The sequence below is a fragment of the Amphiura filiformis genome, unplaced genomic scaffold, assembly GCF_039555335.1.
Source record: "Amphiura filiformis unplaced genomic scaffold, Afil_fr2py scaffold_31, whole genome shotgun sequence".
NCBI lineage: Eukaryota > Metazoa > Echinodermata > Ophiuroidea > Amphilepidida > Amphiuridae > Amphiura > Amphiura filiformis.
Genome location: NW_027305495.1, coordinates 440,393 through 466,377, shown reverse-complemented (window position 1 = coordinate 466,377; position 25,985 = coordinate 440,393). Strand labels below are relative to the sequence as shown.

Sequence of the window (25,985 nt, the reverse complement as noted above, 5' to 3'; positions counted from 1 at the left end):
TTTCGTTCTGGTGCACCAGAACGAAATTACAACGTATTGTCTATGGAGCAGTGTAATACACATAATCATGCGTAACTCGCAAACGCAATATCGGAATCAACTGAAATTTTGGGAATATGCTTTTTTCGTGGATATGTACTGAAAAATGTCATAAAAAGAGGATGCTAGGATCACGAAATACTCCTTTAATAAATGATATCACATTAGCTTGGGCTAACATGCAACCATATAAAAAAATTGATAGAGTGAATGCCCTGGTTTGTGCCTTTATACTTTTTAAATCAAATATATTGTTTAATGTATCATTCAATTTACATTATACAGGAATTATTGTTAATGGAAGAAATGGAGCCCATTCAACACAAGCCTAACAACCCAGAGAATGCCATAGAAATCAGCAAGGCAACGTTTGCATGGGATAAAGAGAGCACTAGCTCATCAGAGTCCAGCGTTGTTAGATTACAGCAACTGCAGGAGGAGGAAGAGAAAGATAATCAGCAACAGCAGAAGAATGGAGAAATGGAGATTTTGCTTGATGATAGCTCAAGTTTGGTCACATGTCTTTTTGATATGAATTTGGTTGTTAAAAAGGTGTGTATTGGGGACAACATTTTATATTGATTTAAAAAGTATAAAGACACCAGGGCATTCACTGCCATTTTTTTTTCAGCCCAGCTTGCATTTTTCTTCTGTGCTTCAAAGCGCTCAATTTCTGTGCAATATGCATTTTATGTTTTCAGTTCTTGCCTCTGGCACTGGTGCCTATTTCAATTTCCAATGATGTTGCTTTTGTGTGTTTAATTTATTTTGTTTTACTTCTTGTGTGAAATATGCATCTTGTGTTCATTTTGCTTTCTGTTTTTGCATGTTTTATTGTTTTATATTTTACATGTTTTTTTCCTTTGTTTTGTTCGCCACTGATGTGCTCTCTCACACATCTTTGTAACAGCGCATTGAGATTTGTTTGTAATGCGCTATATAAAAATGAAATTATTATTATTGTTTATGCCAATTTCGATGAAGTGTGTTTAGAATTTAGATGTTTAGATCAATCTTTAATGTACATTGGAAGCAGCCCCTATAAAACAATGGGATCATCCTTAAGATCCTTAAGATGAGAGAGAAGATCAAAGTGAGAAGAATAAAATTTGATTACCACTGCATGCCCAAGAGGTGAAGATCTGGTATATAATATTAGTGTAAATTTTGACCGATTCACAAAAGTAATTGAAATAACACTTACGTGTAATTTTCGTGGCTCATCCGAGCTTCACTTCTTCAGCACTGATGGGTCGCTGGTACTTGTGACATGTGACCTGCATATTGATCCCAAGTCACTAGACCCAATAAGCTTCTTGTAGGCGGAGGGGGGGGGGGCCCAAGTCTTTGTTGAGGTCCAGATTGGCGGTTGCGATGTAAATGGCCTCCTTCACTCCCCTCTGATACCATCTGTTCAATGGCTGGTGACCCGTAAAGTTCAGATATTGGTCTGTGTGTGTGTGTGCACTTCCTATACACACTGAAGGATAGGGAACCGTCCGCGTTACGCCAGATAAGGGTGTCTAACATGACAATGGAGTTGTTGGATTCATGTTCAACGGCGAAATTTATTGAGTATACTGTCAACCTGAGAACGCTCAATAATCACCATGGTATCGTCGACATATATCTCCCGAAGTAGCGGGCGGGTATGAAAGGAAGTGATGACTATTTCCTCCATAAATAAGTTGGCGATTTTGGGACTCACCGGTGAACCCATCGCAGCTCCCTCTCGTTGAATGTAGTATTTGCCATCGTGGTCTTAAAGACCCATCCAGTTGACCAGGCAAACTTTCAAGGGCAACCCAATTAAGTAGTCAATGTTCACCTCTATACCACCAAACTTTGCACAGCTCCCAAGTTAATGTGTTTTCCAGATATTTGGAGCGGCCTTTAAGGCAAGTGCTGACATGGCAGAGTAAGTCTGTGACTTGTTGTGGGCTGAGGTCAGTCATGGAATCCAAAGTGTCATCAGCTAGCTATCAGCAGATCTTTGACGACAATCAAACTTTCTTCCACCAGCACACTGGTGAATAATGCTGTAACGTCGTATGACACAAGACATTCACTAGGACAAAGTTTGAACGGAGACAGTTTGTTAACAAGTTCTTCACTGTTCTTTAAATGAGTAATGGACTTGCCAACATGTGGAGACAAGATATTGGCTACGTATTTGGCCGTGTTGTAGGTGATAGACCCTCTATTTGCAACGACCGGTCTCAGAGGGCAGGCTGGCTTGTGCACCTTCAGGAGGCCGTAGAACTTAGGCACAACCATGGTAGTAGGATACAACTGTATGTAACATTTGAAGTCAATACCTCCTCTTCTTTAAGAGCTTTCCTTTTCTTTGTACGTATAGCAGTATTGAGCACAACCGTAGGTCTGCCTTTATCTATTTAACCATGTTATCCGGACTCCACAGCATGAAAAAAGGGAACAGGGGAGGCATGCCATTACCTACGTTAACATGGTTAATGTTCTCAAACAAGATTCTGGCGTAGAAGCTACAGACCTTGCAACAGCAATGTATGCATGTCAGAAATGCGTGCAAAACCATGGTAGCTCGAGGACACAACTTATCTTAAGCAAGTAATCAGCTTGCAGAGACTGAAGCAGGATACTCATCGTGAGTTCCGTATAGACGTTGCTATTATATTCTTTATAAGAAATAAAGGTTGCTGCCTTATCCTTTACACCCAAATAATGTGTCCTTGGCAATAAAAACATTTAGATAATGGGATCAACTGCACCTTACCTATTATTTACTGTGTATTCTTAGACTGCAAAAATAGTGTGATTTAAAGAGAAAATATAACTTTTTTGCCCAAAGATTTGAAGTTACATTAAGGTAAAGCATAGAAGTTACAGAGGGTATTGTAGGAAAATTGGACGCCTGACCTCGCGTCATCGTTTGCGTCGAATGTGCACACATTCTCGCATTCAATATGCATATAATTTCAAATATAGTGATTTTAGTTCGGGGGCACTCGTAATAACCGGACGTCTCTGATTTCAAAGACGGGTCAGTGATTTCACATACGGGGGTCTGTGATATCACATACGTCGAGCTTTGTTGACAGCTGGGCACTCGATGCAGCACATCGGAACGAAGCTAAGTGTATTAGAATAAGCTTTCCTATGTTTAGCAAATATCTACATGTGCAAAAATTATATCTATCTGTGCAAATTCTGACAAATGGTCCCAGAACACACTTAGATTGCAATGCATAGGGCCTGCACTTTATGACTGACATGTGGTAACAAAGGAAGCAGTCACTGCAATTTGATTATGTCCCATATGATTGGCCATTCAAGACACCCCTGTGAATATACTATAGCGGCCTTTTCAAAATATAATACCTGTTTGCTTGACTGTATTGACAATACCTGGGAACAATACACACAGTATATGCATTGGACAAACTTTTTACAATAAGCTTGATAAGTGATGATGTGACCTCCAGATTTATACATCGTTCGTCTCGCACACTGACAACATTTGATTGAATGGACTGTAGGCTACTGCGCCGTGATTACGGTGAAGGACACCGGTTCAAATCCTTTGTTTGGAGCCAATCGATAAAAGCATGCAGGGCTTCTATACCCATGTACAGTTTATCCCTACATAACCTGAAGCTGTGTTCACACATGCACTTATTACCGGTAATATTTTATCTAGGCTTATGTCCGATCGAATTAAATATTTCCGCTAATCCCTTAGTGCGTCCACATTTGTCAGCAATAGCGCTATACGCTGGCGAAGTTACGTAATAATCGGATTAACTACCATAGCAATAGGTGAATCATGCTGATTAGTTGCACCTGTAAGATTAGTATCTTTGAAAAGACCGGTATTGTATTCAATCTATGATTGCAGACATACAGGTGATGAGTGCAACCTGCTTGTAGTACAGCGCGAAATGTTCAAAATTGTTTTCACCTATTGCTATGGTAATTAATCCGATAAATGACGTAACTTCGCAAGCGTATGCCCGACGTGTTATGTCCGTTAAAGCCTATCACCGGTCATAAACCCCTTCTTTCTACATGAGCATCATCAGAAAATTTAACCCGATTTTAAATGTTTTCACTGAAAATTCACTTTCAATAAACGCACATCTTTAGAACAAATTACAGACAATGCGGTAGGTATGTCATGTAAGAAAAATGCAAATTCAAAAGTTCCAAAATTAAGACCAATTTTGTATTTATGTAGGTTCTATTATTATTATTATTATTATTATTATTGTTATTATTATTATTATTATTATTATTATTATTATTATTATTATTATTATTATTATTATTTTAGTTTGACAAAGTAGTCCCATTTTACAGACTTAGCTCTATCGCATTTTATACATGTAGGCCCTACTATGGTGGACATCTTTGAAAAAATGACAAAAATAAAAAAAATTACACTGACTCCCATCATCATGCTATTTTTTTCTTGGGGGGGTCCCAAATTTACAAAAAGTCGGCTTCAATAAAATTGCGACCTCCCCTATTTCGGCAGCAAATATTTTAAGACCCCCCACCGTTTACACCCCCAAAAAAAACCAGGCATCAGTCTTTTTGAATAAAATAAACACACTATCTGTAGTCATGCTGTGTTGTGACTCCCTACATTTTGGTCATCAAAAATATTTTATGACACCCCCTATTTTTCTTTCCGTATATATTTGGGACCCCCCTATCATCTTATAAAATGCAATTGCATGCCTTTCTGTTATCATGCTTATGGCTTAATAAATTTCATCTCCATCTACATCCAGGGCCATACTGCCCCCCCACTGAACCCTCTGGGGGTTAACTTTTGCTCCCCCCCCCCCCCCCACCCCGAAACTCGTGTAGGTTATCCCAATAAGGATGGTCAATTGCTCCTGCGCCTGAATTTTTCACCCGATCATGGAGGGTGCGATGGAGAGTTTTCAGTGCCTTTATCACTACAGGTATCTGCTCCCCGACCGTATCAGGACCCCCCCTTGTCATGTAATAGCGTGGCTATCTCATCCCAAAGCTTTTTTTATCCCAGAAATACTTTCCGTGTCTCTCCAAATTTTGAGTATAGCCAATGTTTCCTTGTCATTCCAATTGACCCCTCTATGGAAACGGGAAATCACAAGCAGCAAATACAAAAGAAGCTAAAAGGGAAATGTAAGAAAGAACAGATTTTAATGTTCATTTTCAATGATTCTACCTGTTCAGTAATTCTTCCTGTTATAGTGAACGCTCCCATTTACTCATCTAACGGTGATGTCCGAAAAAAATAATCGCATCCCCAGGCCTTGCCGTTTGAGGCGAGCGAGCGATCGCTCTCGCTCGCCGCCGCTCGCCCAAACTCGATTTTTAGTGAGCGATTTTCCACTCGCCATAGACACTAAATATCACTCGCTGCGAATCTCCCAAAATCAGCCACTGAATCAGCCATTTCAGTATTTAATCGATGCTGTACTCCCTCCAAGCGTAGAAAGTGAAAAATGTTAGCGCGCTTCGCGCGCATTTCAACATAAATGTACATAAATACCGTGTCAAGACAGAAACTCTACTTGATTATTTCCTAAATAAGTGATATTTGTGAAAATTCGACCACTCGCCTACAATCATGCTAGCGAGTGATTAACCACTCGCCTTTAAAATCTTAACGGCAAGGCCTGCATCCCGCTAGTTTATATTAATATTTGAAGCTGCAGCCATAAATTACTCTGCTTAAAATTTTCCGCGAGTGATATAGGCCTACTCACAATTATATCCGACAGCCCAATAGTGCTGCGTGTCCACACGTAATTACTATTACCGGACGTAACGTTTCGATCGGTCTTAACAGCTCTTAACTCTGGTCATCTTCAGCCTTAAATTGTCGGATTTAAAGCACATTACGTCGGATATAGTAATTTTTTTTATATCCGACGCTCATTCACACTGCCACTTATATCCGATACTATTACCGACGTAATTTAAGTCCGGTAATAGTCCGACTGTGTGAACACGACGAGTCGGCAATAGCTCTATGTCCGACGTGTTTATATCCGAGCTATTACCGGTCATAACTAACCGGAAATGGTCAGTGACAAGCTAATGTCTCCTTCTCTTGCCAGTTCATTCCTCTATTGCGTTTGATATTCGCACCTGCATCCATGATGATTTTGTTTTATCTCTCACTGGTCACACTATTTATACTCTGCTTCAAATCAGTTGCGCGAGTGATTTAATTTAAACCGGAAGTGTTCTTCACGCTGAATCACGCAGAAAGGTGAAAGGTCACAGTTATATCCGACAGCCCAAAAGCGCTGTACAGTGTTCACACGTAATTACTATTACCGATCGTAACGTTTCGATCGGTCTTAACAGCTCTTAACCCTGGTCATCTTCGGATTTAAATTGTCGGATTTAAACCACATTACGTCGGATATAGTTATATCCGACGCTCATTCACACTGCCACTTATACCCGATACTATTACCGACGTAATTTAAGTCCGGTATTAAGTGGTTTAAGTCCGACTGTGTGAACAAGGCTTATGTCTTAAATACGCTGGAAAAGTTATGTAATAATCGGATTAATACTATATAGCAGTAGGTAAAAACAAGTTTTGAATAATCCGCGCTATAAAGTCACATTCAGAAATCCCAAAAAAAAAAAAAAAAAATCAAATTGTTACGTTTATAAATTTTTTGATGAAAACAAATGGCAAAAAAACAAAACAGGAAAACGACAGTATTGACGAAGTTGAAGCCACATTCAAATACATGTAGCTAATTTATATACCGTCAGTACCGGTATATAAATTACAGACTCAAGTAAATGCATTATTTTTTGTCTTAGACACACGGTTTTCGGCTGAACCACTGCACTAGAAAGCTACTAGTATGTTAGCACATCTATGACAATGACGAAAGGTACAAAATCAGCCATAGGCCTTTAGATAGCAGAAGACACAAAAGTGGTGTTTTATGACCTTTGACATTCTTTTGTGGCGAGTGACATGGTCTTTCAATTCACGCCGAGTGTCCTTGACAGGTTTGACTATGCTTCAGTGGTCATGAAAGAATTCAAAAGATAACCTCTGCCCCAATAATCCCAAGCAATTGTCTGAAACTGCTCCTCGGATCATAAGAACTCAGTCCTCAAATGATAGTCATAATAATGTCCAAAATATAAAAATTACTGACTATCATTGAAGATTGAGTTCCGCAGTCTAGTATCCAAAATCTGAATTTTGATGATTTTTACGATCGTCGGGATGAAAAAAAATCAAAAAATCACTGAATGGGCCTTAAGTTCCCTCTCCTTACCCTGGCAATATAAATCAAAAAAAAATAAAGAAAGAAAACAAGAAAAGAAAATTAACCAAATTAAGGGATCTGGAATGAGCGTTTTGAGCGTTTCGATAGTATTTTTTGTGGGACATGAGAGCACATCAGACATATCGAATTGCATTCTGAATACGAAGAATGTCTTTCTGATATCAAATGAATTTCATTGTTTGAAATTCACGATATAATACAAATTTTATGACAAATTATTAAAATTTGATATTTTTCACATTCTTGATAAATAACAGTCCTCGAAGTAAATATCATAAATCTAATGTTATATTCTTAAACAGTCCCTGGCATATACCATACATGTATAGGCCTATGTATAGTAAATTTGTCTGCTTTATCTGTTTTGTGCTGTTTAAGCAAATAGTTAAACATAATTGCCATACATTTTTTACTGTCAGCTAGATATGTTCCCTTTTAATTTTGAGCAGAACAAGTGAGGTAAAGCAAAGAAAATTGAAATTTACTACTACTAGCGCCAATGAATGTTATAAGATTGTAAAACGGTACGATCCTCTGGGTGGGGGGTGTGTGTGGGGGTGTGTGCGTATGTGTGTCCTGCACGCGTATTTTTTCTGCAACTATAACGGGACGCAATACGATACCGGTATGTTATAAGAATCAAACTTACAAGAAAGATGGCTCTTGTCAAATCCTACAATTCTGTCAGAGAAAATATGCATATTTTCATTAAATTTTTAATTAATTGACATAATTGATTAATTAATAAATATTTTATTTAATGATTTACCATAATTCCAAATATGTCAAACAATATGTCAAATTAAAGCTAATGAAATGCTTTATAAATTGGTCAGAGCGCATTTTGCAGAATGCATTTAGTACTTTAGTTACATGATTCCAAACATTCTATTCCAATTTTTTGCTATACACGCATAGGAGCTGTACTTTTAAAATCCGCGCCTAATCAATAATAATAGTCTTTCACTCCATTGTCAAAGTACTGTGCTCCCTGTAGCTGTAGCATTATGGAGTGACCAGGTCTTAGAGTGTGATGGTTTTGTAGCAGATGACAGTGCTCATTCAAGCCTGTCAAGGTCAGTTAGTAGCCACTTGCTGAATGGATGGCCATAATCAGCTATCAAAGAGATGCCTTGTGCAGCTGCCAATCACAGTAGAGGTTTGATAACATTTTGTTAAAAACCCAAATGTGATATAAGGACAAAGCTGTGCATGTTGGTACTTAATTGTTTGGATTCTTACGTTGAAATTCCCTTGTATTAGTATTTTTATGTGTAGTGTATAGTGGTCATAAATTATATAGCTTTTAAATTTTGGGCATTTTTGCTCTGTTGCACTGTACCATTATGGAATTTGAGCAAATCAATTACCGACACAAGCAGGTATACAGTGTATTATTTAATTTTTATTTCGTATCTCAGGAGCACAGCTCACTTGGTAAGGCATCAGAATTTGGTACACTAGCGCTTCGAACTTTAAATCGGAAGGTGGTGCGTTCGAGCCTCATCACGGTCACATTAATTTTATAAACCAAATATTGTTCGAACTTTTCATATTTGTTTTTCTTTTATTGTTTCTTTTCTTTGTCTTTTTTGTTCTTGTTTTCTTTATTTTTTTCTTTATTTTTCTTTGATCCATATTGCCAGTGTAAGGAGAGTAGGGAACTAACGGCCCATTCAGTGATTTTTTTTCATCCGGACGATCGTAAAAATCATCAAAATTCAGATTTTGTACAAGACTGCGGAACTCAGTCTTCAATGATATAGTCAGTAATAATCTTTTGGTCATTATATGACTATCATCATTTGACGATTGAGTTCTTATGATACATCATCCGAAGAGCAGTTTCAGACAATTGCTTGGGATTGTTGGGGCAGAGGTTATCTTTTGAATTCTTTCATGACCACCGAAGCAGAGTTAAACCTGTCAAGGACACTCGGCGTGAATTGAACTGACCATGTCACTCGCCACAAAAGAATGTCAAAGGTCATAAAACATCAACTTGGTGTCTTCTGCTAGTGGTTCAGCCCTAAGCCGTGTAGGCCTATTTAAGACAAAAATAATGCATTTACGTGAATCTGTAATTTATTATACTGACAGTATATATAAATTAGCTACATGTATTTGAATGGGGCTTCAACTTCGTCAATACTGCCGTTTTCTTGGGTTTTGTGCCAATTTTTTTCATTAAATGTTTTATAAAAGTAACAATTTGATTTTTTTTTCACTTTCGCTGGGATCACTGAATGGGGCTTTGCAACGCGATATATTCAAAACTTGTATTCACCTACTGTTATAGCATTAATCCGATTATTACACAACCTCACCAGCGTATTCAAGATATCCAATGCAAATAATCACCTAGATTATGACGTATCATACCGTAAATATGGCGGAGTACTCAAATTCATTCAACAAAAGCATGATTACAAGCTATTGCAATCTACCGCGACAGCTCGTCTCACACACACAACAAATGCACAAATACGATCAAATAGGTTGACGACAACGTTTGATTGAATGCACTGCATTGTGCCATGATTACGGTGAAGGACACCGGTTCAATTTCTTTGTATGGAGCCAATCAATAATTTCACGCACATCCTCTATTATTGCCCAATTATTGCCCGGGATGATTGCACACTGTAAAAGAGCTATTGTTATAATGTTTGATGAAATCGTGTTTAACTACCGTATTTGCTTAAGAAGGGACACAATACAGATAAAGCAGACAGATTGACTACATGTGGTACATGTATACATATTAATATAGGGAATGTGTGTGAGTCGAGTATTACCTAATTATAATAGGGGCGTATCCAAAAATGAATTCACGCCCCTTTCAAATGTCGAGCCAAAGTGCAGGCCATATGGCCAAAATCAAATGTTTTGAAGTAATTTTACTTTCCAATTCATGAATTGGATAGTAAAATTAGCAGGCACTCAACATGCTCAACTTGGGCTAGCTACAACCCTGGTAAGGCCTATACACAAAATTATTCCCACTACGCTGCCACGTTCATCAAAATTAATTATATCGTTTGCGACTGGGTTTTGAAACTAGGGAGTATGTGATTATGAGACGTCTCTGAAATATGATACTGTTATGTGACATGACGCTTCAAGAGTATTTGATATCAGAGACGTCTTTGAATTAGCAGTGCCCCCGAACTGATTTCACCTGATGCGTTTTGATAAATCATAGTGCGTGGATTTCAATAATGGGTCGTGAGGAATACAATAAAATTATGTTAACATTGTATTTTTTTTTCAAATAAAGGGTTCTCTTGTAGGTATTTGTGGTAGTGTCGGCAGTGGTAAAAGTTCATTTACATCCGCCCTGCTATGCCGTATGGTGAAAATGAACGGCACAGTAGCACTAGAGGGTTCCATAGCATATACCTCACAACAAGCATGTATATTCAATGCAACTGTAAAAGAAAACATCTTATTTGGCGATTCTTATGACGAGGAGAGATATGCCAAAGCTATTGATGCTTGTAGCTTACAGGAAGATTAGAGATTGATTGATTGATTGATTGAATGATTGATTGATTGATTGAAGGGTGGGTGGATAATTGAATGTTTGTTTTCAAGATTGATTGATTGATTGATTGATTGATTGATTGATTGATGGTTATGATAATCTCCTATGTGGAAGATCAAGGCCATGTCTTCCATAGGGGGTGCGTGGATTGGAATAATGAGAATAAGAGTGAGTAATTGTGGATTATGTTGTGAGTAAGTGATTGGTTGTTCAACAACTCTTCCTATACCTTTGTACATGAGTCAACCATTGTTAATTCACACTTGTACAGTGGCTTATACGCGAACGCAAGCGCGAATACGCGTTGCGCGTGAGCTCGTCAATCGTCATGCCTGGAACACTTAGGGCCTACAAGTTGAATTCCGTATTTTCTTAAGGTAGTAGCTAAACATTGCCGCTTTATTCTGTAGTTTTATTGCTGAAATCACCGATCTTTTTGTAAGGCCTAGGCTGAATGGCAATGATTAGGCCTAACTGTATGATATTCCTCATAAAATAAGCCTTTGAATTATACGGTTGTTTGCTTGTTTTCGTTGTTGAAAGGGATTCAATCTTGTTTCACCGTTGTTCATCAACGTTTAACAACTCGCGTCCGGCGCGTCTGCGTTGTTTACTTCGCTCGGCCAGCTAAAGCTAAACCACTCAGGCGACGCGGACGCATTATAATTAAACGGTGATGAACAACGTTGAAACATGATTGAATCCCTACATTGATTGAATGAGGGAGCAAAAAAAATCCAAAAAAAAACAAAACAAAAAACAAAAACAAAAAAACAACGAGAATAAATGCTAGAGTAATTGAGGGAGGGAGCAAGTGTGTGACTCAGGCTGTGAATACGCCAATTTATACATTATACTTTCATAAGTGTCTTGTCATCAACTTATTTTATGAGTTTTAATGATGATAACTTCAGCACCATTTAAATTGTAGAGCTTCATCTTCATCAAAATAATTATACTTTTTACAGATCGGGGAAAGGGGTATTAACCTAAGTGGCGGTCAGAAGCAACGTGTTAGTATGGCGAGGGCGCTTTACTCGAATGCGGATGTGTACCTATTGGACGACCCTTTGAGTGCAGTGGATACTCACGTAGGACAGCACATCTTTAGACATTGCATCAAAGATGCATTACAAGGGAATGGAAAATCAATTGTATTTGTCACTCATCAGTTACAGGTAGGTTTATTATGTGTATAATCAAAAAGATCCATATGAAAAAGATGCACTTGTACTTGTAGCTGCTACATATGTCTCTTTTTACATAATAGCTATGAATAAATAACCAGAATCTACTTAAGTAGAGGTCACTTCAAATCATCCCCAAATCCACATGCAAATGTTCTTACTGTCTGTTCAATTAGCTTAGATTCTTGAATTTTTAAGATATTTGAAAAACTAAAAACTTGTGGCCAAAGTCATCAAAGAAAAGTGTTAGCACAGCCTTAGACCTAACGTGATTTATACTTTTCAAATTCCCAAGTTCAATTTAAAACCCCATTTCTTTTCAATTTTGCCTCATTTTGGGCAGTTACTTGGGTCCACCGAAAGGGTTCGCGACCTTTTTACAAATCGAGTAGGACGTTCCATTCTCAACTTAGGGCATAGACCCTATCCAATTTAGCAAAACAATCTGTCCACAGTCTGTCCTGCCATTTCAATTGTTATACCGTTCCGGTTATTGGATAGGTTCTATAGGTGATGATGGTCCGCCGGTTTTTGTTACATATGGCTCGAGTACGTTTTATCAGAGAAGATGTAATAAAGAGGAGGGTCAACGGAATTATATCCTTGAGATAATCCCGTAGGTAATCCTGTCGCATCTATTCATAGTCCTTTATTCTCAAGTAGTTAGACATCCACTTGAAATATCCTATGATGTTATGTGTGTGACCGCCCATGGTTGACCAATTTTCACTCAGAATTGAAAATATTTCCCATGTTTCTATAAAGAATTTGTTAAAAAGTATGAAACGTGTGTATTAAGGACCTGCTGCTTGGATGGGATACCACATGTGGGTAATACAAGAAAGAAATCGAGTGCTGTAAAATTTCCCCCCAAATCCACCGTTTTTTGTAAATATATAAATTTCTAAAGAAGAAATTTTAGGATTTTTAGAGAAGTGATGATTGTTGATCATTTCTATTTTATTATTTTATATATTTTCCTGTCATTTCCTGTCAACCTAATAAAGATATTCTGATAATTGATAACATTCTTTATCTTAAATAATAGAGTCTGAAAGTGGCAACAAGTAGCAAAAATTATAATTTGCCATAGAACTTCAGTCATATTTTATCTGAAATCTGACAAGATGACAGGGTCTGCATGCATGCTGTGTATAGCATGATGACATGCACACACTGACCTATCCCTAAAAGCAGTTAGCTGCAACTTGTGTATCACACCCATCCCGGGTTCAAACCCTATTGTGGTATTCTATTGTTAAGCAGCTAAATAGGGTGATTCATCATTTACTTTGAGTGTGACGGTCTCACACATATTTTGTTTGAGGACAGCTTGATCAACCTCCTCTTTATTACATCTTCTCTGGTTTTATGCATAACATTATTATGAGCATTATTTTTTCCTAAACAAGGACATTAAAATTATGGATTTCGTTCTCATTTCAACTGGTTTACAATGTAAATTGAGTTTTGTTTAATACCACCATTCCTTCCCAAGAATATCAGCATTCGCTTGACATTTTCAGATACAGTAACTTTACAAGAAATGTTTTCTGTAACCTGATTGTTTTAAATAATATTTTCTTGTATAAAAGTTCTTTTGTTTCACAGTTTTTTCAGTTTGTATTCAACAAACAAAACGAAATAACAAATTGAAAATAAATGTGTAGTTTTATAATAGGCCTATAGGCCTACACCTTCTCAGACCCATTCTCAGACCCATTCGCACAATAAATAAATAAATAAATAAATAAATAAATAAATAAATAAATAAATAAATAAATAAATAAATAAATAAATAAATAAATAAATAAATAAATAAATAAATAAACAAACAAATAAATCAATAAATACACAAGGAATGTATTTATATAAGCTGGGCCTATTTTAGAAAACTTAGTTCCCATAAATAATAACGTAATGTTTCGACGGTAGGGTTTCAACACAAATTAGGCATACTGGCAAATATTTTGCTGGACAATACTTCCTGATGCGGATGGTCGAATAAATACCATCTCTGCGCATTGTGACATCGTCCCCATTGCTCTAAATGGATTGATTCCAAAAAGTTTATGGTACCCGACGTTCTACAGCTTTTTATAAAAATATCGCGGGAAAAGACCAAAATTGAAAAGAAATTGGGTTTTAAATTGAACTTTAGAATTTGAAAAGTATAAATCACGTTAGGTCTAAGGCTGTGCTAACACTTTTCTTTGATGTCTTTGACCACAATTTTTAATTTTTTCAAATATATTAAAAATTCAAGAATCTAAGCTAATTGAACAGACAGTAGTATTCCTAAATCATGTGACTTGGGGATGATTTGAAGTCACCTCCACTTGGGATGAGTTTGGCATTATTTATTCCTCGCTATATTGTGATAATCATTATTTTGATTGTCTAATTCACAGTGAAATAATCCCTAGGATTATTTGACCATCTTAACCACACTTTCGATTTCACTGCTCGTGAATATTGCATTGCGAAATTTAAAGGTTTTTTTGTCTACATTGATCAGGTGACTTCAAACCAAGAAAGGTCTGTAATCATATGATTATGTTCGAATCTGAAGTCAAAACCGAAATTGCTTTATACAAGTTTTTGTACAGTTATGTAAGTTCATACGTGCAGGTAGTAAACAAGAAGTAGAAAGATCAAAACATTCAACTGTACTCACCAGGTTATTTTCCCAAATATTTCGGAGTTTACAAGTTTTTGGTTTGTAACAAAGGGTACAAACAAATGCATTAGTAATAACATCCATCAAGAGTTTAGGTAGGAAAATAGGAAACCATATGACCAAAACCCAAACTAATCCTGACAAGGCAGTGTCATTAAACTTTCTGATGAGTGAGAATTTTCTGAAATACTCACCAGTACGGTTCCAACTTCGCTCAGTTTCGGTAATTACACGTATTACCGGCGTGACCTCAGCTGTTACTGAAAACACTCAAAAATAGAATACAAAAGTCATTTCTCGCTTGATTCCCGTATTGAGCAAATGCATAGATAAAATATGACCGATGTCTTCTATTTCTGTAGCTAATTTGCTAAAACGTACGTGTTTGCCAGGTCACAAAGTTGCCGCCATACTGCACCTGATTACACAATTTCTTTGTAGCCATTGTGGCTACGTTTATTTTCCCATTTTTTTGCATTCCAAGCTGCTACCGCGAAAGTAAAATAGGCAATGTAAGGAAATTTAAAATCGCGAAGTTAAAAACGGGGGAAACATTTCAAAATTGGCAAAGCACTAAAAATTAGCCATGCAAAAATGTCTACTAACATGGTAATTTGTTGAAATATCTATATGTATAGCATGTTCTTCTCATACAGTACTTGGCGGACTGTGACTATGTCGTGCTAATGCGTGATGGTAGAATAGCCGAGGAGGGTAAACACAATGACTTAATGACCAAAGATGGAGAATATGCAAATCTAATACGAACGTTTCATATGGACGAAAGTGAAAACAAGGACGATACGTTACTGGACACAAGCAGCAATCATGAATCAAAGACAAGTCTTGATGGGACAAGTCATCATAGCTTGACTTCATCAACAGATGAGATCGGAAGCAAGAAGGATGTGAGACCAGACTTCGAAAGCTCTTCGTCTGATATATCAATAGTGGAAGAACAGAAATATGAAGGTTAGTATAGAAGGCATTGTGATGAGTTGTAGTACATACCCGTATGTAATTGAGTGGGCGTTTTGGGTAGATTCTTGCAAACCACTTCCATTCAGTACATCATATAATTATCAAAAAATGCGGTGTACATTTTTTGCCCACCATCTTGGTGTGGTGGCGGCCATTTTGAAATCTGACATCAAAAACATTATTTTTGACCATAAATCAGTCTGTGAAACTCATAGACGTTTGATTTTGGTGCCTACACCCATGTTTTCAGGGTCAAGGAATCCAATTAGACAATAACTTTGGATCCCTCTCTATTGGTGCAGGCAGCCATCTTGAATTTAAAAATGGCCGCTATTCAAAATCGTTTTTACCCATATCTCAGTTGCTGAAACACTTATGGGCTTGATTTCAGTGGATAACCTCATGTTTTCATGGGGAATGAACCCAAATAAATTCAACCACACGGGGACTAGATCCAAAAAAAATGATTCATAATAGATTCATAGTCCAACGTCACGCCCAAACTATTCATGCTATTCGGCTACGCATCAATTTACGCAACTGCTAGATCTCAAAGTGGCTATATAATTATAGTTTGATGCAAAAAAATTTACAAATAATTGATAAATGGTGACATTATTTCTTTGATCGGTTTGTAGCACAGTACAAAAAGGAGAAAGCAATCACTTGGCGTGGTTTTATACGGTGCACACATTTTAAACAATGATCTTGTGAACATGAACATGGTGCGTAAAAAAGATGAAAACGAAGGATTTTCAAATGGACTCTGACAAATCCAAAATAAACATACAAACATAATGTAAAGCTACATCCAACGCACCAACATTTCTCTCATTGGGATATTTAATTGCTGAGAAAACTTGATTTTAGAAAACAATGTTTAGTGTCACTTCTATACAAGTCGCATCTTAATTTCACAGTCATATGGTTCCATAGCCAATCGAAAACCTTTTGTATTGGGAAATTCATAAACAATTTTTTGGTGACGAAGGAGCACAAACCGATGGGTCCAAGACTACAGCGACTAGCAAGCAACTGCCTAGGCTTCTACAGCACAGGAACCATGAAAAAGCTATTTTATTCATTCATACACCTCGAATAGGTGCCGTCATTGGCGGCACCAGAAAGATTTGTTCAGGGGGGGGCATGGGGTCAAAGTGAATTTCGGGGAAATCGACAAATTTTGCGAAAAATTGCCGCAAAAAGAGGAAATTTGCGCAATTTGGGGTTTTCCCTAAAAACTGGGGGAAAACAAGGGGCAATAAAAATATTTGGGGATGGCCCCTTGCCCCCCCCCGTAGCGCCGCCACTGGGTGCCGTTTGATATATGCTGTCATAAAGTCAAATCGTGTGGTATTAGCGTTGTGTTGATTGTAAAAACTATCATTGGTTGATAGTAAAACTTTGAAAGGTAATCGACCAATGAACTTTATGAATGACTGATGTAATAGAAATATAACTGATAAAATTAATTGGCAAAAGCAAGAACTGTCAACAATATCCTGAAATTTGTTCCTTTTAATGTAGGAGGATTCCTGATTGTGTGGTGCCGCTGTTCTATGTCAGGAACGGTATCTTTGTGAAAATGTTTTTTTATTTGAGTCCAAGTATTGTACAAGTTTAGTGGCGTCTCAGGGTCAGTTGTCTGAGGGGGCAAAGACAAAATAAATCCTTGGGCATCATTTTGGCCCTGTGTTACTGTGACCGTTGCTCAATTGTACTCAATGTTAGCCCAAAAATTAAGGTGGAATTTTGTATTTACTAGGCAAATGTTCAATTTTACTCTTATTTTAGCCCAAAATAAAGGTCAAATTTTGTTTTTACCGGGCCCAAACCTCAACACTATTTGGTGGGTTGAAATTTTTTGAGGGGTTGGTTTTAGTGAAGGTTGAAATTTTCCTTTGGGTATTTGAGTTAGCAAACCAACCCATTTTGGGGTGTTCACCTCCCTGACAAAGACAACACTAGTCAGGAATTTCAATAAAAGTTTTAACTTCATGTTATGTTTCGTTATTACAGGCGGTCTGATTAAGGATGAATCCGTGGAAGCCGGAGTAAGCCGATTCCAGACGGTGCTTTGCTATATCAGGGCGTGTGGTGGGTTTATCCTAGCTTTCTTCATGCTGTTCCTCTTCGTTCTGTTTATATTTGGTAATATATTTAGTAATTGGTGGCTCAGTTACTGGTTCCAACAAGGCGATGGGGTAAGTGATAAAAAGTAGATTGTATTGAAAAGTCGGATCATTGCACACGCCACATCACATTAATTACCCCCTTCATTACGAGATAACTCAAAATATATGCACCAAATTTGTAAAAAAGAAACCCAACCCATGCCTCATTTGTCTTACTAGCCAAAAATCTGTTGTCCTTTGAATGACAAAGATGCCGATTCAAAAGTTGCACCATGCACCTAAACCCATTGAAAATGTTGCTTTTGTTCCTAGAGTGCCTCGTTGTCACTGGTCACTGTGGGCCATCTAGACGACGGACTTGAGTAGCTTTTCAGCGTACCTTTTGAAAATACATATTTGTTTTATTCAAGGAATCACCATGGGTACACACTTTGAGCTATCCAGACAGATAATAATTCAGAATAATTATGCACCAAAATTTAAAACTGAAATAGAAAAAAAATATATATTAAAAAAAATATATATCCAAAAATATGCTGCCATGCATGGTGACCCGTTGAATAAAAAAGATGCCTATTCAAAAATTGCACCTAAACTTATTGAAAATGTTGCTTTTGTTGCTAGGGTACCTGGTCGTCATTGATCATTCTTAGTCAGTGGGAGTGGCCTAGTTCGTAGACACATTTCTGATTGGACAATCGCATGATTTTGGGTGCCGTCTATCAGGCCGTAGACGACCCCACGTCACCATGCGTCTTTATAATCCGTAACACGCGTGTAGAGGTGCGCGTATGTATCGCGCTGGATGCGTAGACTAGTGCGGAATACGCGAACGCGCTAGCAGTACGCGCAACAGAATACGTAAAGTTGTAAACAAGTTTCGTTCATTTTATAATGAGGGGAGTTTTTATGACGGTAACTTAGTTTTTGCTTTAAAAAAATTGTTTACAGTTATTAAAATAATATTTAACTGACTAAGAATGAGAATAAACGATAGGAATTTTTATTTTGCCTATCCTCTACCTATGATAGACGACAGGCAGGTCCAATATTTTTATCGTAGTGGATACCGGCTGCGCCGGCATCCACTACTCAAAATATTGGACCTGCCTGTCGTCTATCACACGGTAGAGGATAGGCAAAATAAAATTCTATCGTTTATTCTCTAACTGTCGGCCATCTGTGACCAGTCAAGAAGAGAGTAATGGTACACTGACTTAAGTAGCTTTTTAGTGCAACTTTTGAAAATACATCTTTTTATTCAATGAGTCACCATGGCTACAGATTTTGAGCTATTCAGCTATCACGAAAAATAAAATTTGCAGAACTAAACTGAGTTTGTTTTTAAATGTAATGCATAGATTTTGAGTTGTCGTCTCATAATAAAGAGGGTAATTACATAAATTTTTTGTGATGTGTTTACTTTGCTATATAAGATGGTACTTGTTCGTGGAACAACAGGAACGTCAACTATGCCTATTGAAACTTATCTCAAGCCTCCGTTACAACAATCATAATGATTATGATAATGGGATATTCCAGTTGAAATCCATACACCCTATGGAAGACATTACATTACCTTAACTACCCATTCAGGTAGCCCACTGATCAAAATGATCAAATCACAAAGCCAATGGTATATCATAATTCGGAATTGGTGTATGAGCCTAGGCTTGAATCAGTAACCAATGGATACTAGCATGTACTGCGTCAGCGAATATCCATAACATATGGCCATGTGCCTTGAACTTGCCACTCAAAAAAAGGAAGTGTGTCTCACTTTTTTGCTAGGCATGATGGGAAGGTATGCTTGTATGCAGAGTTTCTGATCCAACTAATGCCATTGCCACATTTTTGTTGTTTCAAAATAGTAAACCTTAGAGCAGATACCTTACACTTCCCATAATGCATTTCTCGAATTTTAATTTCCTGTACTGATTTGCTATCCAGTGCAATATGGGTCGATAGCGACGAAATGTACCTCAATGAACAAAGCATATACAGATCTTGAATATCAACCACTGTTTAGCCAGTCTATTCTGTAAAAAGTAATGGGAGTGTCATTTGATGAAAAGAGGTGATGTATCAGGTTGCAAAGGATTCTAGGAAGTGTAATGTTGCAAAGGATTCTGGGAGAGGGTAAGATATCTTCTTTAAGTAAACTATTCTTGTGATGAGACTCATGGCAATCTCAATATATTGTGTTGGACAGATACCTATCCCAAACATGGATTATAAAGTGATGTATTCATGCTATATTTTTTCAGGGTGCATCATTACTTTCATCTAATAGCACATCAACGGATCTTGGTAGTATCTTGGACAACCCAGATCTATGGAAGTATCAGATTATCTATGGGTGTTGTGTACCAGCCCTCATACTGATTACTCTCTTTAAATCAGTAGTATTCACAAAGGTTTGTCACAATAGCTTTTATGTTTTTGATTTTAAAATTATATATGGGACTTTGCTGTTGCAATAATTTCGAATTCATTGTGTGAAAACTGTTCCCAAGTGTTCAAAGCACCTTATTGTACTATATGTACTTTTAAATGGGTAAAAAATTATTCCAATGCTGTATGTTAGTATGTGAAACATAGGAAAAAGTGCATAGTGGCGTATCCGCTATACGCCACTTTGTGATACGCTTTTACGAAAAAAGCGCATCACAAAGTGGCGTATCTTGATCACGTGATCACGATACGCCACTATGTGATGCGTCTTTTTTCTTAAAAAGAGTATCACATAGTGTCATATAGTAGATACACCACTATGTGATGCGCATTTTTCTACTTTGTGTACCATCTATTTACTATACGCCAATTTAATTATTTAATTACTAGTTAATTACTTAATTTTTAGTTTGGGACTTGGCATAATTGAAGAGAACGCTATTTTAAACCTATATAACAAAAAATGCAAAAATGACCAAAAATCACGATACATCACTGTGTGATGAACCCGACGACCTGTTCAATCAATTTAAATGCCGATACTGGCCAAACGTAAGATGAAAATAAAATAGTTGGTTAATTTTGTCCCGGTATCTTGACAGTTGGTAAGCTACTAGTCATACTGGCTACAGCACGTCCGACGACAAAGAAGATCACAGAAGCTATTTTACAAACTCCTAGAGGGCCAAATCCATGTATACTTATTTAGTTGGTGTCAACTTATCCGCGTATTAATAATACATTCCAATGAGCTCATTAGCAAATTTTATTCAGATACATGTATTTTAGCGGTCAAACTAGTTCTTGTTGTGCTTTCAAATTTCAGACAACTCTACGAGCAGCAACTCATCTCCATGATGAGGTCTTCAACAAAGTAGTTTCCTGTCCGATGAGTTTCTTTGAGTCCACCCCATCTGGGAGGATATTAAACAGGTTTTCTAAAGACATGGATGAAGGTAAGGATCGATCAATCAATCAATCAATCAATCAATCAATTAATTAATCAATTAATCAATCAAACAATCAAACAATCAAACAATCAAGCAATCAAACAATCAAACAAGCAATCAATCAAGCAATCAATCGATTACCTTAATCTTCCACATAGTGAATGTGAATTCACACAAATGGGGTTACCTGAATGGGTTATTCCATTTGAAATTCACACTCCTGTGTGGAGATTAAGGTTGTGTCTTCCATAGGAGGTGTATGGATTTCAAGTGGAATAGCTCAATGTTTCATGATGAGATTCATTCAGTGGCAAATAGTTCCCTGATAATCAGTGTAATTTGCATCAATTAATCAATCAATCAATCAATCAATCAATCAATCAATCAATCAATCAATCAATCAATCAATCAATCAATCAATTAGTTATCTTGTTTTTATCTTACAGTTGACGTGCGCCTTCCATTACACATGGAAGCCTCGATTCAAAACATGCTGCTGGTGCTTTTCACCATCGGAGTGATTGCCATGGTATTTCCATGGATTCTTATCGCTGTTGCAATCTTGGTGATATTCTTTATCATATTGATAGCGATTTTCAACCGCACCATCACTCACATAAAGCGTGTAGATAACATATCAAGCTCACCATGGTTTGCACATCTTATGACGACAGTACAAAGCTTATCAACTGTTCATGCATATGGAAAATCTGATGAATTTATGAGAAAGTAAGAATGAAGAGAATGTATTTAATATCCATGTGACTGTTTGTGTTCGGACTTTAAGCCAACTCACTTATCCTGAATTACTTGCTTTTGTCATGTGTAAGAAGTGTGCAAATGTACTATTATTTTGTTACTTTTATATTTTCAAATAAATAGTATTATTAGCCAAGATTTAGAATGGTTTAATGAGCTTTGTTATTATTGACACTATGGCAAAACACATGATGAGGTAATCACCACAAATTTGCACGTTCTTAAATATCTGAGACCCTCTCATGAATGAAATCACTACTATCATATTGCATTAGTTAGGTAGTTTTAGCGCAAAGTTTTATAATTTCTTGTTTTGAAGAAGAAAAGTCACTGGGTGGGCACTTTATGAGCATGGGTGGTTAGTATATGTTACTTGGATAGGCCGCTGTAAAAGGTAATGTTTGAATAAGTTCGTTTCCCCTATTTACTCTATCATCAAACGCTTCCCTTCTATTAAACGTCACCCATCAATTTTCCAGCCAAAATTTTGACCATACAATGCAGAAATTTTCCATGCTATCTTGTGCAAGTCCACAGGGTGTTTAAGACCTTAAACGGGTCTATGTAAGAAACCTTAAAATTGCGAATTTAAATACAAAATAAAGTAGTCCAAACTCGGCAAAGGGTGAAAAGTTACGCTTGTGAAAATTACCACGTATTAAATAATGATCTAATAACCAGACTTCTATAGCGCCAAAGCAAAGGCATCAAAATATACCTTAAAAAGTATGCTACAGAATCTAAAAAACTCATTAAAAATCATTAAAAGCATGTAAAAAGAATATGATAAAAAGTCACCATAAACAGATAAAAATACATAGGTGGAAAGGCAATCAAAAAACAATAAAGGGTGATTTAAAATGAACTGTACCCAACTTCACCCATTTTTTATATATATTTGCGGAGATTGTACATATCAAAAAACTATCATAGAAAGCAGTGATAAGTGTCCTGTAGTAGAAATTTTGAATTTTGATAATAAGTGGCTTTAGTCAAAAGATATCGCATTTTCAAGTTATCATACCATTTTTAGACCAACACGCATAATACGCATCCGTGTGCAACATCGTTTTTGGTGTGTTCCTAAGAATGTACTTTTCTTCAAAACCATTAGAGGTAAAGACATGGTTTTTTCACCAATAATAGGAAACATACTATCCTGTTACAGCTTACAAACACAAATTATTCAAATGTCGGTAAGTATTTTATTTTAATTTTTGAAGTTGGGTACAGTTCATTTTAAATCACCCTGTACATTACAAGCAAATTACATAAGTAACTGAGTAAAATTCCGTCAGCAAATATACAAAATGAAAACAAAACCATGTAATTACACACAAGGAAAGCGGAAGTTTGGAGTCGTAGGCATAGCTTAACAGGTGCGTCTTGAGGCGAGATTTGAATTTAGAAACAGTCTGTGGAGTTCGAAGAGCAAGAGAGAGGTTATTCCACAGTACTGGCGCTACGCGTGAGAAGCTTCTGTCGTACGTTTTTGTTTTTCACGCGGATTCCTGGAGAAGATACCGAGAAGCTGATCGCAAAGTCCTTGGAGAGTGATATGAATATTAGTTCATGGAAAAGTTCAGAAATATAAGCTGGAAACTGCTCGTTCAATACTTTGTACGTCAGAAGCAACAGTTTGAAAATTATCCTCTGACGGATTGGCAGCCAGTGCAACTGGAACATGACAGGTGTAATGTGGTCCCGGTTTTTGCTGAATGTAATGAGTCTTGCCGCGACATTCTGTATTCTTTACATCTATTATAATGAAATGTACACGAAGCAGTGAACTGACAGCACAATTTTTTTCTATTATGTCACGTTTTAGGTTTCATAGACTGCTTGACGAGAACACTGTACCTAAGATTATGTTTCGCATAGCTAATAGATGGCTGACTTTTCATGTAGACATTCTTGCTGTGCTACTGACAATGACTGTTGCATTGTGTGTTGTGTTTACTCATGGTCATATACCACCAGCATTAGTAGGACTGGCATTGTCATATGTCACATCGGTAAGTGGGTGTGTGTGCTTCATAGCTAATAGATGGCTGACTTTTCATTTTACATTCTTACTATGCTACTGACAATGACTGTTGCATTGTGCGTTGTGTTTACTCATGGTCATATAGCACCAGCTTTAGCAGGACTGGCATTGTCATATGTCACATCGGTAAGTGGGTGTGTGTGCTTCATAGCTAATAGATGGCTGACTTTTCATTTTACATTCTTACTATGCTACTGACAATGACTGTTGCATTGTGTGTTGTGTTTACTCATGGTCATATACCACCAGCATTAGTAGGACTGGCATTGTCATATGTCACATCGGTAAGTGGGTGTGTGTGCTTCATAGCTAATAGATGGCTGACTTTTCATTTAGACATTCTTACTATGCTACTGACAATGACTGTTGCATTGTGTGTTGTGTTTACTCATGGTTATATACCACCAGCATACGCAGGACTGGCATTGTCATATGTCACATCGGTAAGTGGGTGTGTGTGCTTCATAGCTAATAGATGGCTGACTTTTCATTTTACATTCTTACTATGCTACTGACAATGACTGTTGCATTGTGCGTTGTGTTTACTCATGGTCATATAGCACCAGCTTTAGCAGGACTGGCATTGTCATATGTCACATCGGTAAGTGGGTGTGTGTGCTTCATAGCTAATAGATGGCTGACTTTTCATTTTACATTCTTACTATGCTACTGACAATGACTGTTGCATTGTGTGTTGTGTTTACTCATGGTCATATACCACCAGCATTAGTAGGACTGGCATTGTCATATGTCACATCGGTAAGTGGGTGTGTGTGCTTCATAGCTAATAGATGGCTGACTTTTCATTTAGACATTCTTACTATGCTACTGACAATGACTGTTGCATTGTGTGTTGTGTTTACTCATGGTCATATATCACCAGCATTAGCAGGACTGGCATTGTCATATGTCACATCGGTAAGTGGGTGTGTGTGCTTCATAGCTAATAGATGGCTGACTTTTCGATTAGACATTCTTACTATGCTACTGACAACGACTGCTGCATTGTGTGTTGTGTTTACTCATGGTCATATACCACCAGCATTAGCAGGACTGGCATTGTCATATGCCACATCGGTAAGTGGGCAGAGTGAATGCTGCATTGCATTGTGCGTTGTGTTTACTGATGGTATATGCCACCAGCATTGATAGCAGGACTGGCTCTGTCATATGCTACCTCGGTAAGACTTTTAACAGATGGGCACCTGCCTCTTACCACCCTTCCTTTGCTCCTGGCTACGCTACTGCAATGACACATACTGACTGAACATGTTGGGCTATGCAATTTCACACTGCGTAATCTGTTCGAAATTGCACATTTTCAAATCGCTCCATATTTCTCAATCAATTGGATAGATAGAAATGAGAAGGAAATAAAAGTTCTGTATTATATTTTTTTTTACACAAATGCGATATAATTCTGCAGGTAACATACTTTGCAACATGTTTATCAAAATTTTATTGGTTTTAATTAATTTTGTTAAAAACCATATTACCATTCAAGCAAGTGTTTTGAAGTGTATGTAGAAAGGCCACTCGATGACAGTATAATGTCTGATAATCTGTTTATATCTTTGTTTCTATAGCTTCTTGGCATATTCAAATACGCAGTCCGAATGACTACATTAGTCGACGCGCAATTTGCATCAGTAGAAAGAATTGTAGATTATATCAAGGTATGTGTATATCAACTTGAATCAACTTGTCGTACAAGTTAGATTGCAAAAAAGTTCTTGTGATGAGCTATTCTAATTGAAATCCATTCACCCTTCTGGAAGACATGATCTTAATCTCACCCGTAGGGGTTGTAGATTTCAAATGGAGTCACCCAATTGTACAATATTCCGTATTGTGCTGAGGACAGTATACTCCGTGGGGGATCGACTTTGGAAGTAACGG

General features: G+C 37.2%; 1 protein-coding gene across 1 annotated transcript in view; it reads left to right on the top strand.

The window, feature by feature from the left end:
• Positions 1-360: 360 nt before the first annotated feature.
• Positions 361-25,985, top strand: part of LOC140143892 (ATP-binding cassette sub-family C member 5-like) — a 39,027-nt gene continuing 13,402 nt past the window's right edge. The window contains 10 exon segments of the mRNA XM_072165721.1: positions 361-591; positions 10,627-10,876; positions 11,860-12,071; positions 15,417-15,732; positions 17,761-17,945; positions 20,144-20,293; positions 21,157-21,286; positions 21,727-22,009; positions 23,868-24,054; positions 25,673-25,762. Coding sequence (XP_072021822.1) covers positions 520-591; positions 10,627-10,876; positions 11,860-12,071; positions 15,417-15,732; positions 17,761-17,945; positions 20,144-20,293; positions 21,157-21,286; positions 21,727-22,009; positions 23,868-24,054; positions 25,673-25,762 — 1,875 coding nt within the window. The 5' untranslated portion in view covers positions 361-519.